General features: G+C 27.0%; 1 protein-coding gene across 1 annotated transcript; it reads left to right on the forward strand.

Moving 5' to 3' along the window:
* The first annotated feature begins 7391 nt into the window (after window positions 1–7391).
* Window positions 7392–17764, forward strand: LOC107454128 (uncharacterized). The gene is made up of 5 exons (XM_016071199.4): window positions 7392–7652; window positions 12874–13018; window positions 14360–14505; window positions 15955–16090; window positions 17423–17764. Exons 1-5 carry the CDS (start codon window positions 7616–7618, stop codon window positions 17676–17678), a joined length of 720 nt encoding a protein of 239 aa, XP_015926685.1. The 5' UTR covers window positions 7392–7615; the 3' UTR covers window positions 17679–17764.
* The last annotated feature ends 551 nt before the right edge of the window (window positions 17765–18315 follow it).

Below are 18315 nucleotides of genomic sequence, written 5' to 3' on the forward strand. Positions count from 1 at the left end.
ATTGTGGAAACTTAACTTCCATAAAGCGTTTCGAATTTTATGTTTCAGACTTCAAAACTACATAGTAAAAATAATGTCAAAATTCCATTAAGTAATGTAAAATCCCGCTTCCTTGCATTCTTTTTGTTTTGTTCTTTTGCCTAATTCATTTTAAGACAAAGCTGCATTTAGCAAGTGTATTTTATGTTCGCATGTGCAATAGTGAAATAATCTATCTTGTTATACTTTCATTCAAGTTTTGCACATTTTCCCTTAGAACAAGCAACACGCCTTTGAACAAGCAACACAAATAAATTAACTTTTGACTGAACTTATTTAGGGTAAACCAACCAGTGAAGGAACATTTCATATATATTGATTAAAAATAAGAATTTGAAAGTTTTTCTTTAGATTGATTGGTAACAATAGCTTACTGTCAAACAATAGGAAGTCATCTAGCAATGTTTTGGATTACCTGGTCAAATAGACTTCTCTGGAAAAATTTTTGAATTTGTTATTATCTCTGCAACACCTTGCTTCTTTGAAAAAATTATAAGGTGAGTTTTTGTATTTATATGTTTGAAGGGGAATTAATTGCATGCAATAGTTTTATTTTTCTCAGCGTGAAAAAGAGAATTCAAAATATAGTTATTGAAGTTACGTTTTATTTTTTTAAGCATGTTAACATAATAAAGTACTGAGATAAGGGGGTGTTTATTCACTGGATCACCAAACGATGAAAAACCAGTGAAGGAACAAGTGTTCCTTTACTGGTTTTTTTTCTAAGTTAATGAAAATAAAAGATAAACTTTAATTTTCTTGTACCTTTAGTGATGTTCCGCATCAAAAGTATGTTAAAAATACGAAAAAAAACTTCTAACCAGTGAGGGAACAGGCATGTTCCTATAATGGGCATAGATTTCCCAGTGAATGAACAGTATGTGTTAATATGTTGACACTTTAATTTTCATTTCATGATTACAAAAAAAGTTTGCATTTTCCAAGTATTTATATGTTATAATTTCAAGAATAGGCTTGTTTTTAAATATTTGTATGGCTTTTATAAATTCATAAAGAGCATTAAAAAATAACCAAAATTAAGTGTTCCTTTACTGGGTGTTCATTCACGGGTAAGAGCTGTTCCTTCACTTGGTCTTCTTACTACTTGCTATTTGAACCTCCAAAATTTTAAAACAATATTATTAGTAAGTTCTCTACAATTTTTTTACGTAATTTGTAATTAGTAACAAACATGCTGATATTGTTATTTAACTAAAATTACGAATTTTGAAATTAATATGATTTATTTAAAAGGAAAACGAAGCTTAAATGTTCCTTCACTGGTTAGTTTACCCTGCGTAAGATTTTACAATTTGTTTTATGAATGAAATTAAGATTTATTTATAAATAAACCCATAGATAAATATTGAGTTTACTTTTTGCTTCGTATGTTTTGAGAATTGATCCAGAAATGGACTTCGTGTATTATTAAAACATTTTTTTTAACATTTTGTGATCTTTTAATGCAAAACTTATAGTTTTTAGGAAATATCCAGTAGAATTTTATACTTGTTAGAAGCCCTAACAACAATTTTACCTTGGCCCCAGTTGGGCACAATATGGTTCCCCTAAGAACGTGAACCGAGAGGCCGAATATTGGGATGTCTAGATTTTTTAATATAGGTCCTAGAATATCTGACAAATGGCTAATATAGGGCTTATATTAGCTGAATAATGAACATGTTGATTACTCTTTATAAGGTCGATATCGGTTGTAAAGTGACTGTAAAATATCAGATGAATCTGACAATTCTGTTAAGGGCCAATATAAGAAAAATAACGACCCTTTGAAACTTTATTTAGCCAAGTTTCTTAAATATGGGTCCAATGAGGGTCCAAGTTATTTCGTTGCTAGGGAACTTATAATTTTTCAGCAACTATAAATTTAGCCGAAATAGAGGATTATTTTTTTTTCGACAATGAATTCATAGATATTGGTAATAAACTATAGTTAAATAATGGTATTATCTGCATCTTATAAATCATGAAGAAGGAAAATATAAATTATTTAATTTTAAACAATTAGGATCTCTTTAATTGTAAACTATGTTAAAATTGATTTAATATAATACTGAGAAAAATTATGAATTTCTCTTTTTTAACGTATGCAAAAATAAGCCTATAATCATTCTGTTGTTGAACTGTAGATATTAGCATTATCCACTGCACGAACATTTTGCGAAAACATGAGTCAGACAACAAATTTTAAATGCAACAAGTAAATTTAATTTGAACAATTTTAAAAAAAGTACAAACATATAAATTTTTACATTTGCTTATAAAAGAGAATCAGTCATAAAACTTCCACAATATTTCAATTAAATGTTATATTTTATTCATAAAATAGTTTTCTTAATAAATTTTATAAAAGACTATAAATTTTAAAAACGCAAGTTTTCTAAAAATAATGCTTATTCGTGGCATGAACAAAACATTTATTTTCCTAGTAGCTTAAGTAAATGGATTAATCACTGGATAATCTAATTTTTTTACATTATATGCGTGATTATACATTATTCTTCAGAACTTAATTATTATTTTTTTTAAAATATCACCTCATGATCAGATTCTTCAAGCCTCGTGTAACAAAAATTAAATAAAACTATAATTTTTTCTCGGACATGAATTATCAGAATAATTTTTTAAATTCGATAAGGGCGTGTCTACTGATTTTAGGAATTACTTCAGGCAACACGGAAAAATATATTCTGATAAAATTAAAGTTCTTTATGGCAATGGCTTTACTGGTAAAAATAAACAATAATTCTAGTTAATAAATACAAGGTATTTAAACCATTCATTTGGTAATTTTTCCCTTCAGATATTAACAGATTATAGGAATTTCTGGTTTTCAAAATTACAGTTCTTATTAAAACACATTTGGTAAATGATTTTAACTAAATTAATGGTTTTTATACCATGCTAAAAGGTATCATAACAAAATTACCAAAATGATTGCCATTATATATATATATATATATATATATATATATATATATATATATATATATATATATATATATATATATATATATATATATATATATATATATATATATATATATATATATATATATATATATATATATATATATATATATATATATATATATCAGAGTTGGCCAAAAATGTAATCGATTACATTTTTTGATTACAGTAATCAATTACTTGTAATCATGATTACAATTTTCAAAAATTTTGATTACAGCTGTAATCATGATTACAATATTGATTACAGTAATCAATTACTTGTAATCGTGATTACAAAGTTTGATTACAGCTGTAATCATGATTACATTGTCGATTACAGTAATCAATTACTTGTAATCATGATTACAATTTTCAAAAATTTTTGATTACAGCTGTAATCATGATTACAATTTTGATTACAGTAATCAATTACTTGTAATCATGATTCCAAGTAATTGCGATTACAAGTAATCACATCAAAAACGATTACGAGTAATTATGATTACAAGTAATCAAAATATATGATTACATGTAATTTGATTACATGTAATTATGATTACATGTAATCTAATTACACGATTACAAGACTATTGTATTCTTATAAATGATTATATTTTACAGTAGATAGTAGAATGTATTTTATAATGATACATTTTGCACGTATTTGTATACGTACAAATGAATGTAACTAAAATGTATGTACATATGATTTTATCTAGTGCATATGTTCAGACATTTTAGTTCCAGACACATGTACATACACTTATACTGTAGGTATAAAATATATGTACGCATGTATATAGATAATAATTACGTATGTATGTGCAAACAATGTAGGCATGTACATTACACACAATGAATATATGCATTTTATGCAAATATTTGTGTATGTAAAATGTATGTTCATGTACGCATGTATATACAAGTACTTGTGTTTGTACGAACATACATACATTGTCTGTACAATGTATGCCCCATGCATGTATATGCAATTTATTTATGAACAGTACAATATATGTATGCATGTACAATATAGGTATATCTGTAGGACGTACAATATATGTATGTATACATGTACATGATATGCATGTCCAGTGTATTTATGTACAGGTACATAATATGTTCATGCTCAATGTAAGTATCCAAATATGCATAATACATTTGTGTACGATTGTACGTACATTGGGCGTATTTATATTTCACATATATTCATACATGCATTCGACATGCATAACGTACGTACATACACACATTTGAGATGCATATATTGTACAGATGTATATACATATAGCGTACAGATGTATATACATATAGCGTACAGATGTATATACATATAGCGTACAGATGTATATTCATATAATGTACATATGATGAAATGAACATATAATGTTCATATAATGTACATATGTGTGTATATATACAGTACATATGAGCATAAATATATTGGGCATAATTCTTTCGTACAAATTTTACATGTGTACATGCATGCTATCCCTATCTATGCATATAGTGCAATGTATATATGTCCAATGAATGTATCCACACATGTACAATACATGTATGTTCCATGTATGCATATCCATATGTACTATACATGCACGTACAATACATGAATGTATGTACATACATTGTACATGCGTATTGCATAAATGTAATGTACATATGTATACATTACAGGTATACATATGTACATTACATTTATGTCTAAATATGTGTACAATGCAATAAATAAAATGCATGTAAGTTAACTTTTAATGACTCAAGCAAGTTAAATGACAAAATCAAACGATATTTAAATTTAGTTTTCAGCTTTAATTGTTCTATATCATTTTGAAATTCTCTGAATAAAAGATTATTTTCAGGTATTTTCATGAAATGTTTGACAATACAGATTTATTTTTTTTATAACATAATGCATGATTCATAGAAATTTTTTAAATGGTAAGAAAAACGGTAAATTTTATGTGAGGAATTAATATTTAGAAATTCCAAATAAAATTATCGTTTGCTTTCTAAAAAATATGAGATCGAGTTTCATATGCCTGAGAATAAATTTTAAAACAAATTTTTAAAAACTTTACTCATATAAATTTTTTTAATGTATGCACAATGTATGTGTATATTGTAATTACATATATTTAAATATACGCATGTATTTGTACATTACTTGTAATTATGTACATGTATACGTTGTATGCACATGCATACATTGTGCATATAACTATTTTTTTGTACATCCATGCATTACATGCGCATAAGTATTAACGAAGTATGTAGTTATACAAGTACATTCGTAAGTTGTACATAAGTACATACTTTGCGTGCACATATATCGATGTACATATAAATATGCATGTATACATGTACGCATTTTATTTACGCAACTATGTGCATATATTGTACCTTTAATTAACATTCTTACATATTGTACGCAAATACGTACAATTTTATATACAAACGTACATTGTATATACGTGCTATTATCGTAAATTTATACAATATATGCACTTAAGTACATAAAAGCATGCAAACGCATAAACATTATTTTCATATACGTTCATACATACATCGTCTATGTATACAAAGATACAAAACATTGCCTTTTTGTACAAACTAACATAACTAAATGCATACTAACTAAATGCATAATTATATGTACTAAGCATATGCGCATTGCATTAAGTATATTACAATATAATTATGAATATTGTACGTACAAACAACGTTTGTGCATACATTGTATGTATAGGAATCGCAAATTGTTAGTTCATGCGTGCGTACATTCTATGTACATAAAAATATGTAAACACATGAATACTTACATAAAAAATTTAACTATAGTATACAATCGTAATAACTTGTAATCGTATAGTTTGATTACAAGTAATCACAATTACATGTAATCAAATTACATGTAATCATGATTACATGTAATCATATATTTTGATTACTTGTAATCATAATTACTTGTAATCGTTTTTGTTGTGATTACTTGTAATCGCAATTACTTGTAATCATGATTACAAGTAATTGATTACTGTAATCAAACTTGTAATCATGATTACAGCTGTAATCAAAATTTTTTGAAAGTTGTAATCACGATTACAAGTAATTGATTACTTGTAATCGCGATTACAAGTAATTGATTACTGTAATCAAAATTGTAATCATGATTACAGCTGTAATCAAAATTTTTTGAAAGTTGTAATCACGATTACAAGTAATTGATTACTTGTAATCGTGATTACAAGTAATTGATTACATAGCTGTAATTATCTGTAATCAATTACAGTTGTAATCGATTACTGTAATCAACGGCCAACTCTGATATATATATATATATATGGTACTTTTTTCAGTTACTGTGCTATCCTCTTGTTTTACGACTGACATAGAATTTGCATTCAGTTCACTCCCCATTTCTTAGTTTTATACTGTTATTGGTTCAGAATGTTACACAAATTTTTTCTTTAAGTTCTTGCACTGTGCCCGAAATAAGTTATTCATAACCAGTGTTTTTGAGATCTCGGGATCTTATACTCTACGATTTTTTTTAAACTAGTTGACTAGATTTTTATAAACTATTAAATGAATGTGGAACTTGCAATCGAAAAAATGGCAAAGAGTATTGTTAACTCATTCTCAATGTTAAAATTCAAAATTTGCTTAGCACTAAGAAAAAAACATAGGCAAAACTACCAGAATATGGTAAAATTCTTCATATTTATGGTTCTATGGGAAGAATTGGAAATAATTTTAAAATTTGTAAAACGTGGTAAAGGAAGGTAAATGTGAAAAAATTTGGTATTTTTGCCATGATGCCTTTGAGCATGGCTTAAAATCATTTATCGGTAAAATTTATTTTTTCAGTTATGTCTTTTAATTAAATATCTATGTGTGGTAAAAAGAAATATAATTTTGAAAACCAGATTATTCAATAAACCAACACCATATAAATGAAAAAAATTTCAAATACGATATATTTAGGCTTTATAGACCAGGGTTATGATTTTTTTTAACCAAAAATGTCATTACCATACAGTACGATAATTTTTCCAGATTTTTTTTCTCAGGGAACGAACTTGATCACAAAATATATAAAGGAAAAAGTGTCACTGGTGAATCATTTTAGCTAAAGAAAAAAGAGGTACAATTTTATTTTCATGTGCAAATTATCGTAATAAGCTTAGAGTTTCAAAAATGCATTTATATTTAAAATCTGCTAAATCCGCATAACACTAATTCTTTTAATCTTAGTTTTTTAAAACCTTTCCAAAATTGTTGATTGCTCCATCCCATTAATCTTAAAAACGCGAATTTCTCATGAATTTCTTAATAGTTACATGAGCAAGAAACTAATTCTTTCTACTTTAAAGCAAATCAGTGGCTCTTATTTATATAAAGATAATCAGATGTCGAAATTTCAAGACAATAGTAGCAAGCAAATTCATATCTTTGAAATGCATCAGTGATTCTACAAAAGGAAACTATATGGCCAAAAATTTTCCTTCCCGTTTCTTGAGAAAAAAGTTAAGTCACTACAACCATATAAAAACCAGCATCTTTATTTGACCATCAGTGATTTCAGGATAGTTTACTAACCAAAATGAGGGGGCTACTACTGATCGTAGGAATAACTATAGGTAGGTCAACTTATTTATTAACAAAAATATTCTTAGTATATATTATGGATAAATAAATTATAATAATTAATTAAAAGTTTGTTTACAAACCCCAAATACATTGCTACAACATCTTAATAAGAATTTTTCCCAATAAGAAGTATACCCTATTAAGCTATTATATCCTAATTAGAATTCATTAAAATATCATTAACTATTTCTTTCTCTAAAATAACAACAGGGTTTTTTTTTTAATAGTCAATGAGTTACTAAATCAAAACTTTCTTAAATATTATTGAAAAAAATTCATTTTAAAACTTTTTTGTTTCAGGATGACTGACCATAATCATAAATATTTTCTAAATTATAAATAAAATTTAGTTATTAGTTAATCTTGTAAAAGTTCCTTTGTGTAAAAAAATATCTAGAAGAAGTATATATATGTAACACGACTTAATATAATTATTTGATGTATGTATAATTATAATTTATCTCGTTACAAAAAATCGCTGTCCGCACTATTGGTAAAAAAAGCAATATCACTATTTATTTAAAACTTTATTTATGAAACAGCTTTTAATTTTTTGAAAGCTTTTTTTCAATCCATTCTTATCAGTGCGTGGAGTGCACCAATTGTTGTTTTCGCAATCAATAAAATTTTGGTTGCTATATTTTGCAACAACTTCGCAACGTTGCAGAAGATAAAGTAAATTCGTTAATGCAGAATCTTTGATGCATTTTTTCAAACTTTTTTATTATTTTTAATTATTTTATTTATTTTTTTTTATTTACTATTTATTTTTTTATTATTACTTTTTTTATTACTAGCATTAAATAATTTATAGTTATGAAATACAGCGTGAAACAAAGATGCCTTTTTCTAAGAGTGCAAAATATTCCAGACACGGCTCACTTCCAAAGAATAATTTACCTACCTTGCATTTATTTGCAATTATTTTGAACTAAGAGAAAAAGTTATTCATAACTGAAATTTCTGTAATTAACAAAATCAATTATTGATAATTTATTTGAATAATAATTCAAACTACATTTTTTTTATTTTATTTTTAATACAAGTGTAATTTCATTAACCATATTTATAGAAAATATCAGACTGTTTTCATAACAAAAAAATTCCAAAATATATTTTTGGTTGAATTAGAGTGCCAGAAAAAAGAGATACAAAAGGGACAACCAGTTTCCCATCCAACTTAGTAATTTTTTTTATCTTACTGTACGTATTTTAATTATTTTATCATGTACAAATACAAAATTTTGAAATAACATGATGTTTATAACTTGTTTTTTTTTGTTAATTTTCCATACATTCCTGTACTCATGAATTAAAAAATGCATTCAAATTTACTTCCGTTTTAATTTTTTTAAACTACATGCATGTAGTTTTCGTTGCACGTAGATTTTAAAACAAAATTCCCAAAAGGGCGGAAATTCGAAAGATGATAGGAAATAAGTTACATTTTTGTAGATTACTCAAAATCAATCAATCTAATGAAAACATCTCTGGTTGGAGCGAAATCTATATTTATTGTGAACATTTTGTCAAAATTTGAAGTAAATCGGCTGAAAATTGTACTGGCTTGATACATTTAGTAAAATAAATGTTATGAGTAAATTGCGTTTATAGGTTTTAAACTATAGTCCATGTAAATAAATGAAATTTTACATCTACCTGTAATGTATCAGAATGTTATGAAACATGGAATTTTGACGATTATTGTTTGAAAGTTGCTACTATCCAAAAGCCACATGGTTCTGTTAGCAGTGGTGGCATTAATGTGTGAGATCGGAGACTTATTGAGTAGTGTGTTATGATAAAAAAAAATCGAAATTTTCGACTAAAATGTCAAATTTTATCATAGTACCTTATACCGTTTAATGTGGTTTTATTACCAGAATTATGATTTTTTTTTTGCTAAAATGCCAATACCATACAAATATGGTAAATTTACCGGAATTTTTCCTTCGTGTAGTATCCCTGAACTTTAAATCAGAAAAAATTCAAATAAACTTTGAGCAACCATTATTTAACCAATGAGCTTCTCCTTAAGATGAAAATTTTAATAACTTTAATCAAGGAAAGTTCTTTATCATTTGGTTATTACATAACTATATTATCGATAATATTAACTATATTTGTTTTTATGTTTTTTTCATTATTATTTTGTAGTTAAGCCTCAATTTTAAGCAACATTTGTAATAAACAAGAAATCTCTTTTTGCTCAATCTATCCTCTCTATGTAAGAGACATTTCGCACGTGGATAGTTCATTACCAATACTATAATTAGATCATTTACGATAATAGTTACATTTAGAGGAATTTTTTATAATGCTTTTGTAAAAAAATGTACTAGTTCAATTGTGTTAAGTTGCTCTGTTGGAGTAATTTTTGCTGAAATAGACTGGAAACCTTTAAGTAGTTGCTAAACATCATTAGTCCTTTTGTTGAATCTCCTGAGCATTGTGTAATCTCTGATAGCTTAGAAACAATGCTTCAATTTTTTTCTAAGTGGACAGCGTAGAAAAACTTCCATTTGAGAGGAGGAATTGTTCAGCATTTTATTTAATGATTAGAGATGCCAATTGCTCCGGACCATCTTACTGTACTCCCTTCCCCGTTGTGTTTTACTACTCCGACAACGCAATCTATCCGCCATTACCTTATAATTTTCTTTTTTTACAAAAGTATTTTCGTCTTTAAAAAAATATGATCTTAAAAAAACATTGTGTACTCTTGATTGATTCAAATTTAAGTGAATTATTTTTAATTATAGATACAAAAATGTATATTTTAACTAATATGGAAAACAATGGTAAAGCAATAGTTTGCCTCATAGTTAAAAATATCGCATTTAATTACTTTACTTTATATTTTTATCAATAGAATAATGAAAAAGATCTTATGCAAATTTTAAGTACTTTTTATCATATTTAATATGTTGATATATTTAAATATAATTTTAATATATTTAAAAAATTAACTGCTTGTGAAAAAGCAAGTTAATAAATAAAAAAATTTGAATTACGTTAAATGCTAGGCATAAATAAGGAGAAATACTTGTAGGAATTTTGAAAATAAATTTATTTAATATGTTCCGCACAGAATTCAAAAAAATCAGTTATCTATCAAAAAAATCATTTATTAAAATAAAAGTTATGAGTTAACTACGAAAAAAAGTACAAACATGACATATTTTTTTTTAATAAATAACTGATTTTTTTTTATACTGTGGGAAAGATAATTGAAATCATTTTCAAAATTTCTACCAATATTTCCTTTATACGTAGTCTCACAGTTTAACGTCATTCTAAATCTTTTATTTATTAGCTTTCTTTCGAAGAAACGAAGTATTATTACGACAAAAGAAGCAATAATTGAGGTAATTCTCATGTATGACATTGAAAAGTTAGGAGTTGACATTCAAAACCTGTTTTAATGATTATTGTTATAATCTATCCCATTAAATTAAATCTAGAAAACAAAACATTGATCGTAAAAGAATATTTAAGGATTTAATGCAAAAAAAATTTATTGTCATTCTAATGTTTGTAACTTACCTAATGTTTGTAAGGTACTTTATTTTGGTGCAAAAACATGCTAGTTCTTAATCAGCTTCATTAAAACCACTGTCATGGCACATGCACACTATAGCACAGATCACGGTGTCGTGTAAACTAAAATTAAAAACAAAGTATTTAATTATATTATTAAGTTTGTTTCGAACAAATCGTTAAACGAAAACAACAGAATTAGATGTACATACTATTTTTGAAGTAAATGAATAGCTGTTTCCCTTTTGGGGCAAATAATAAATTTAAAAGTATTTATTACTATTGTAAAAAATATCACTTATATTACCAAATCAATTTATAAAAAAAAAAAACATTACAAGGTTTTGCTAAGAACATGTTTCGCTAGCGCTTTCCTATTTTCAACTTTAACTCTAATTTCTACTCAGTTCTTTTGCTGTATCCGTATTTATAGTTAACAGATTCATTTTGTATATTGGAAATAATAGACATTATTAATTGAAATTCTTATAACAGATTCCTCGCTAGCTTCACCTTTGACCAATTTCTATTCCAACCAAAAAATTAATACTATCTAAAAATTTTATATTTTTTACTTGACAATCCTGTTTTATTCAAACTTTTTTTAAAAAAGATTCAGTTATAGAAGTAAATTTTTGTACGAAATAATTGTTAAATTTCAAAGTGCTTGTCAATCTATTCTATGTATATTCAAGTATTTCCTTATTTTCAGCATTAGTTGGTTCTCATTATAATCGTAGTTGTAGCATTATTTTATTTTTAGTAATGTTATTTTTATAGCAATAAATTAAAGGGGTTTTACTGTTAAAAGGGTTGTACAAAGGGTTTAAAAGAACTTTACAATAAATTGAAAATAAATTATACATGATTAATTTAAAATTAGTACTTTTTAAAACATAACAAATAATTACATATCGATTTTAGGAGATATTACCTTGCTTCTGAAAGTTCTTAATAATACACAATAATAACTATCTAGATTAATACGAAAGGTGAAAAAATAAAATTCAATAGTAACTGTTTTTACCCCTAAAAATTAAACACGCATAAATAAAAGTTAAGAAATTAAAATCCCATAAATTATACAAAGGCCTAAAATAAGTTATCTGTAAGTGCAAATGATCCATATAACAGCAAAAACGCCAACCGAAAAAGCCTTGGAAGACTGAGGACAGTGAATACTACTCGCGTGTTATCATGTTTCTCGCTAAGCGTAACCAATTTCATCTACTCCGTCGACAGCGTAGTATTTCCAGTGATTCCAGTCAGAATTAATACAAAAATTAAAAATTTAATAAATCGATTCATGTTTCGGCAGGCCTTTTCGTGAAAAGGGTTCTGAAAATGAAAGCCTTCGAATTTACTTTTAATAGTATTAATCAGACTTAAAAAGTAATTTTTTTTTAAATTATTGTTTCCATGAATTTAATTTTATCTAAATTCTCCGCAAATGTTTTCAATACTTTAAAAAAATTATTTAGTTTTTTTATTTATTTATTTATTTTTAATTTTTATATTTTTATTTATTTTCTTCATTTAATTTTTGCTTACTATTTATTATATACATATATGTCGGTTATTAAAATCTTTTAAAAAACTCTTTTTAAGATTAGTAAATTATTCATTTGATTATTGAGAGATTATTTCAAATGTCAATTATTTATTTCATAGCTTTGCCATCCATGGCACTATCTGCTGCTATAAATTGCCATACAAGCGAAATAATGAAGTGTGTAGATTTGGGCGTAGATTGGTTTATTTCCTTACCCAAAAGATCCATACCAGTCACTGTCACCGATGTTGACAATATGTGCGAGTAAGCAATCACTTTTATTTATTTATTTATTTAATTATTTTTGCTTGCTTGATTTACTACAATACTATGTACATTTTTAGTATCCTAAATTATTTTTCCTGAGGAACCATTGTGACCAAACCAACTGATTATGCCGAGTTACAGACATAAGAACACTATGTATTATAATAAGGTGTTTCTTATGAGCTGTTAAGAAAATACAGTTTGAATAGAGATATCATTGATTGGCAATTCAATAGCTATCATTATCTCAGATTTCGAGAGGTACCTTAGACTTATGCAAAGAAATAGGGGTAATATAGGTTTAAAATCTGTAGGAAATGAAATCTGCTATGCTATTTATATATATATATATATATATATATATATATATATATATATATATATATATATTTATAGAGAGAGAGAGGATAGCAACACAAAAAAACGGACCGTAGTGAACAACTTTTGATTTGATGATCGGATCTTCATGTTCTAGGACTCAATCTCGAGGAATTGACCCAAAATATGCTAATGAATTAGTGCAGACGATATTTTAAACTACGAAATCAGACACAAAAGCATACTTTCTCTGATTAAACATATCCTTTTTCCAACGGATTCGAATTTCAGAACCCCAAAATATATGGGGTAGACACAATCAGAGAAATATGATTCCAATAGTTTGGTAAAGAGAGCGTACAAAATTTTGGACTCCTTACTAATAATTTTACTTTTAGCGTATTTCACTATATCTCGAAAATTTTTTAAGCGAAATGAAAATTTCTTATACAGAATTATAAAATTTGTCTATCTAAAGATAACTCCATGCGAAAAAATAGTCTTTATCATATATTTACTGTTTTTTATTTTTTTATTAATTAATGGTTGAAAAACTTCTTTGCATCGTTTTAAAGAATATAATTTTACATGGAAAAATACAAATTTTGAGCAAAAATTCATCGATTAGTTCCTGAGAGCTCGAATTTTAAATATCTGACTTATTTGAGATTCAATTTCTCGGGAACTATTCAACCGATTTTGCTCAAATTTTTTATTTTGATAAGTAAATTTAAATTTTCTTTAAAATTGTGCAAAAAATTGCATACCTTACGATTCAAATGTTTTTCTACCATTATTAAATAAAAATATAATCATAATAAATCAAAAATGTTTACTAGAAGTTATTTTTCGAAAGAAAAAGTTTTTTTTTTTAAAAATATCGTCTGCATTTATCATTTAAAATCATGGTTTCCTGAATATAGAACTCAATCAAAATATTTTTGCTTTAAAATTATGCAATGTTTTGTTATTTATCGTTTTCAAAATCTCCAGATAATATTATTTTATTATTGTTTACAGTAACCTCGAAAAAGCTTTTGAATGTGCTCATAAATACTTGGATACATGTTTAACTCCAATGCAAAAGGAAGTTGTTGATTTGGCTGTAGAAGGAGTTGAAGAATTTAGGTATCAATTTTGCTCTAAAGGATCACCACAACGATCTCGTAAGTTAGACATAGTTAATTTATTATAACTGGTAACAAAAAATTTTTTTTAGTTTAAAATTGCGTACAGTTCTGTGAATCATTGAGGGTGAAGTTAAATTTATAGTAGACACCTATATATACTATTTTTGAGAGTTTAAAAAAATACAAATATTCTTTTCCAAAGTTCGATCCATGACTACCTCCATAATTATTCGGGTAAAAAATGGAATTCAGATTTCGAATAAAAATGGGCTTAGCTCTAAATTATTTGATCATTGTTATATTCCACATGTAATAAAATTTCGCCACAAACAGTAATTTTAGTTAATCAAAATAAATAATAGAAGAATATGTATCAAGATGTCAGTTTTATACAAAAGAATTGCACGCATAATATAAAAATGACTAACTGTAAGTAACTGTAAATAATTGTTAAGAACTTAGAAACTGCAATTTTGAATGACAGCCCCTTACCATGGTAGAAGAAAGAAACCCATGAAGATGGAGATGTACTGGGACAGAACATGAAAATTTTATCTGGGAGAGCAATATCTGTCATAATAGTTGCTGCGATTGTATATAGATGATTCGATATATAGTTGAACAAAATTTGAATAATCAGATGATATTCTTTTACTATACAAAAACAGGAGAACTACTTCTTACTAACTTATTATGGTTGTAATTATTATTGTTTTAATTTTCGGGTGATAAAGAAATGATGGCTCAAAAAGAAAAAAAAAATACTAACTCGTCATTACGAGATTAAGCAACTTTATCCTCTTCAAAAGTATACGGATTGGAACATACGGCATGTTCCGAACGCTCAAAAATAGGCGTACATTTTCAAGACTTGCCAAACGTGAATGAGAAAAACAAAAGTGATTTGAAATGTAAAACGCAAAGTTGCCAACGAAAAATTGAAAATAAAGTTAAGAAACAAAACTAGAAAAACCTCAGTAGTCAAAAGAGAATAAAAATAAAGAAGAAAAAACCGAACTAGAAAAGCCACTGTGGCAGTGAGGGGGGGAACAGGTTTTGTTTCTAGTTTTGTTTCTCGACTTAATTTTTTTACTTTCGTTGGCTACGTTGGATTCGTTTTATTAATATATTCCAAATCACTTTTGTTGTTTCTTCTCATTCACGTATGACAAGTCATGAAAATGGGCGCTTATTTTTGAGCGTTTAAAATAAGTCGATTTTTTTTTTAAACCAATCTGTATATATTTGAAGCGGGCGAAGTTTTTTAATCAAATAATAATATCTTACGCGTCTGTTTCGTGGCATTATTTATTTAATATTAACTTGTTAGTTTGATTGCTTTGTATGGAAAAAGAACTTTTGTTTTAGAAGTCAGAAATCATTGAATATTGAATCATATATTTGTTTGCTTTTTTATTAAAAATGAAAATATCTTCCGAATAGTTCATAGTTTTTCAATGATTCAATTCATTGCCTTCGTTTTAGGTTACGAAGCCCACTCTGAATGTCTGAACCAAGTGGCTCAACTTGACGAAGTAAAAGATCATATAGAATATTTTCTTGCTGTCCTTGAAAATATTAACTCCATAGAAAACGAAAAGAAGCTTATGTATGGTTGCTGGTACGTAATTAAACGTCTTTAATTATTTTCTATTTGTTGAAGAATTTTGCCTCTTTTAAGAACATATTTCTTTTATAACCAAATTTAAAAAATTTACTAAAATGTAATTCTTTTCCTAAAAATGCCAATATAGAACGTTATTGGTCATAATGCGCACCAAAGCTTGTCATCAGATATATCAGATCATGTGAACGTGATTTAACTCGTGACTTTTATTTATTTTTATTTATTTATTTATTTTTTATTGCTTTAGAATGTCGCTGTATTTGCGCAGTTCAGGGGCGATGTAAGTTAGCAGGTGTTACTTTAAATGTTAGCGTATATTCTTCTTCCTCATAATAACTTTTGCAGTATTTTCTAAAAAGCATTCTAAAATTTAGTGAGTGAGTCCAAATTGAAATTATAAGAACTATTACGGATGTAGGAAACTGAAAGTACCTATTTTGAGAAAATTTAGACATAATTTGCGAAGAATTAAAAATTATATTAAAAAATCAACATAAAAATATGGTAAAAATATGGATTTATCGTTTATTAAGGGTTACAAAATAAAATTTCAATAAAAAGTATTTTGTGAAGCTACCGTTTTTCCTAAAGTTGAATTGTTGAAGGTGCCGCTAAACGGTAGTAAATTCGGCCTAGGCAGAACCCTGGAAATATATATTGAAAGAATTGAAATCTTTGAGAAAGAATCTTTGTGAAAGAATTTGGAATGTGACACTTAAGAGAATTGATACTTGACGGGCTTGGCTTACTCGAAATAAAATATAAAGAACAGTTGCTAACATAAACAAATGCCACATTTCAGCTACCCATCAGGATCGAGATACCCACACTATATCACTTGCAAGCGTCCCATTGCCACATTTTACCTACGATACTTGCAGGTATCCAATTAAAATTGGTTTCTCAAGATCGCTTTTTCTACCCTCGTCTCCTTGGTAACGATGAGACAGGCAGAAACGGTACTCCTTTTATTCACACTACAGTTGAGGAGTATCTATAAATCCTAACTGTATATTATTATAATCATATTATATTATTATTGTTATAATAACGTACTGATGTGAGGAAAAAATGGATAACAGGGTAACGGAGAGGGAAATGTCTGAGTGAAAAAGTAGAGAAATCACATAACCATGAAACGCTTTTTTTATTTACGTAGACTAAAGATCGTGAAAATCTTATCATTGAATCAATCTCATCAAGTTCGTCAGAGTGTTCTGTTTGACCTTCTTAATTTTACGCACCATTGACGATATCTACTTGATGCACTTAGTTAAAGTTAAAAGTACATTGTCTGTATTATTGAATGGAAATTTTGTATTTCAGTGGCTACGCAAAGGGATATAACATAATGCAAGACCTTGTGAAAAGTAAATGCGGAGAAGAAACAGCCCAAGCAGATAGAGAATTACTTGGAATGATATTTGCCCAGCTACCCGATGTCCTTTGCAATGGTTTTACTGGCAATGAAGACAGATGCAAGGCAGTTCTTCCACCAGACGGAACCAAACCAACTAACGCACTCAAGGGAACAGCACTTTATGATTACGTACGCCATGCATTGCAGAAATGGATAGATTAATATAAATTAAATCTATGTCTGTTTTTTTAAAAAAAATATTTATCCATGTTTGTTATTGAAGATAAATATACTTTTGTTGTACAATATTCTGTAGTTTAGTTGACACTTATATAGTACTATGCCATATTTGTTGTTTTCATTAGGAAACAAGAAATAACTCTCAAATCTGACAAAAGGTTAAAATCCTCAAAAAAGCATTAAAAAAATATCCGCGAAATTCTATAATAGAAAATACAAAAATATCTATAAGTCTTGTGGGCTATGATTTCCATTTTATTACATTTTTGCTACAGAAATTACTACAGAATTATGAGCCATACTTTTCATAAAGAGGAAAATTTTATATTAAATAGTACCTTAAAATTTATTCAAGATAGGCAATTCATTATATTCCAGAATTTTTTTGAGATAAGAGCACAAGGCACAGAATTATCTCATTATCTACGTAAAAATCACAGTATTTTTCGTTAAAAAATTATCTTTAAAAACGCTGCGAGGAAGAATTTGAAACTGTGGTAAGTCATATTACTTCCCCTAACCCATTATAAATAATATTGTAATGTACTTTTTATTGCAATTTTTTACGTTTCGATTAAGGCATCAAAATAAAAAAATGGACATTCAGTGCAACCAAGGA

The sequence above is a fragment of the Parasteatoda tepidariorum genome, chromosome 2 (genome assembly GCF_982258835.1).
Source record: "Parasteatoda tepidariorum strain Cologne lab strain chromosome 2, Ptep-v5.0, whole genome shotgun sequence".
NCBI classification, from domain to species: Eukaryota; Metazoa; Arthropoda; class Arachnida; order Araneae; family Theridiidae; genus Parasteatoda; species Parasteatoda tepidariorum.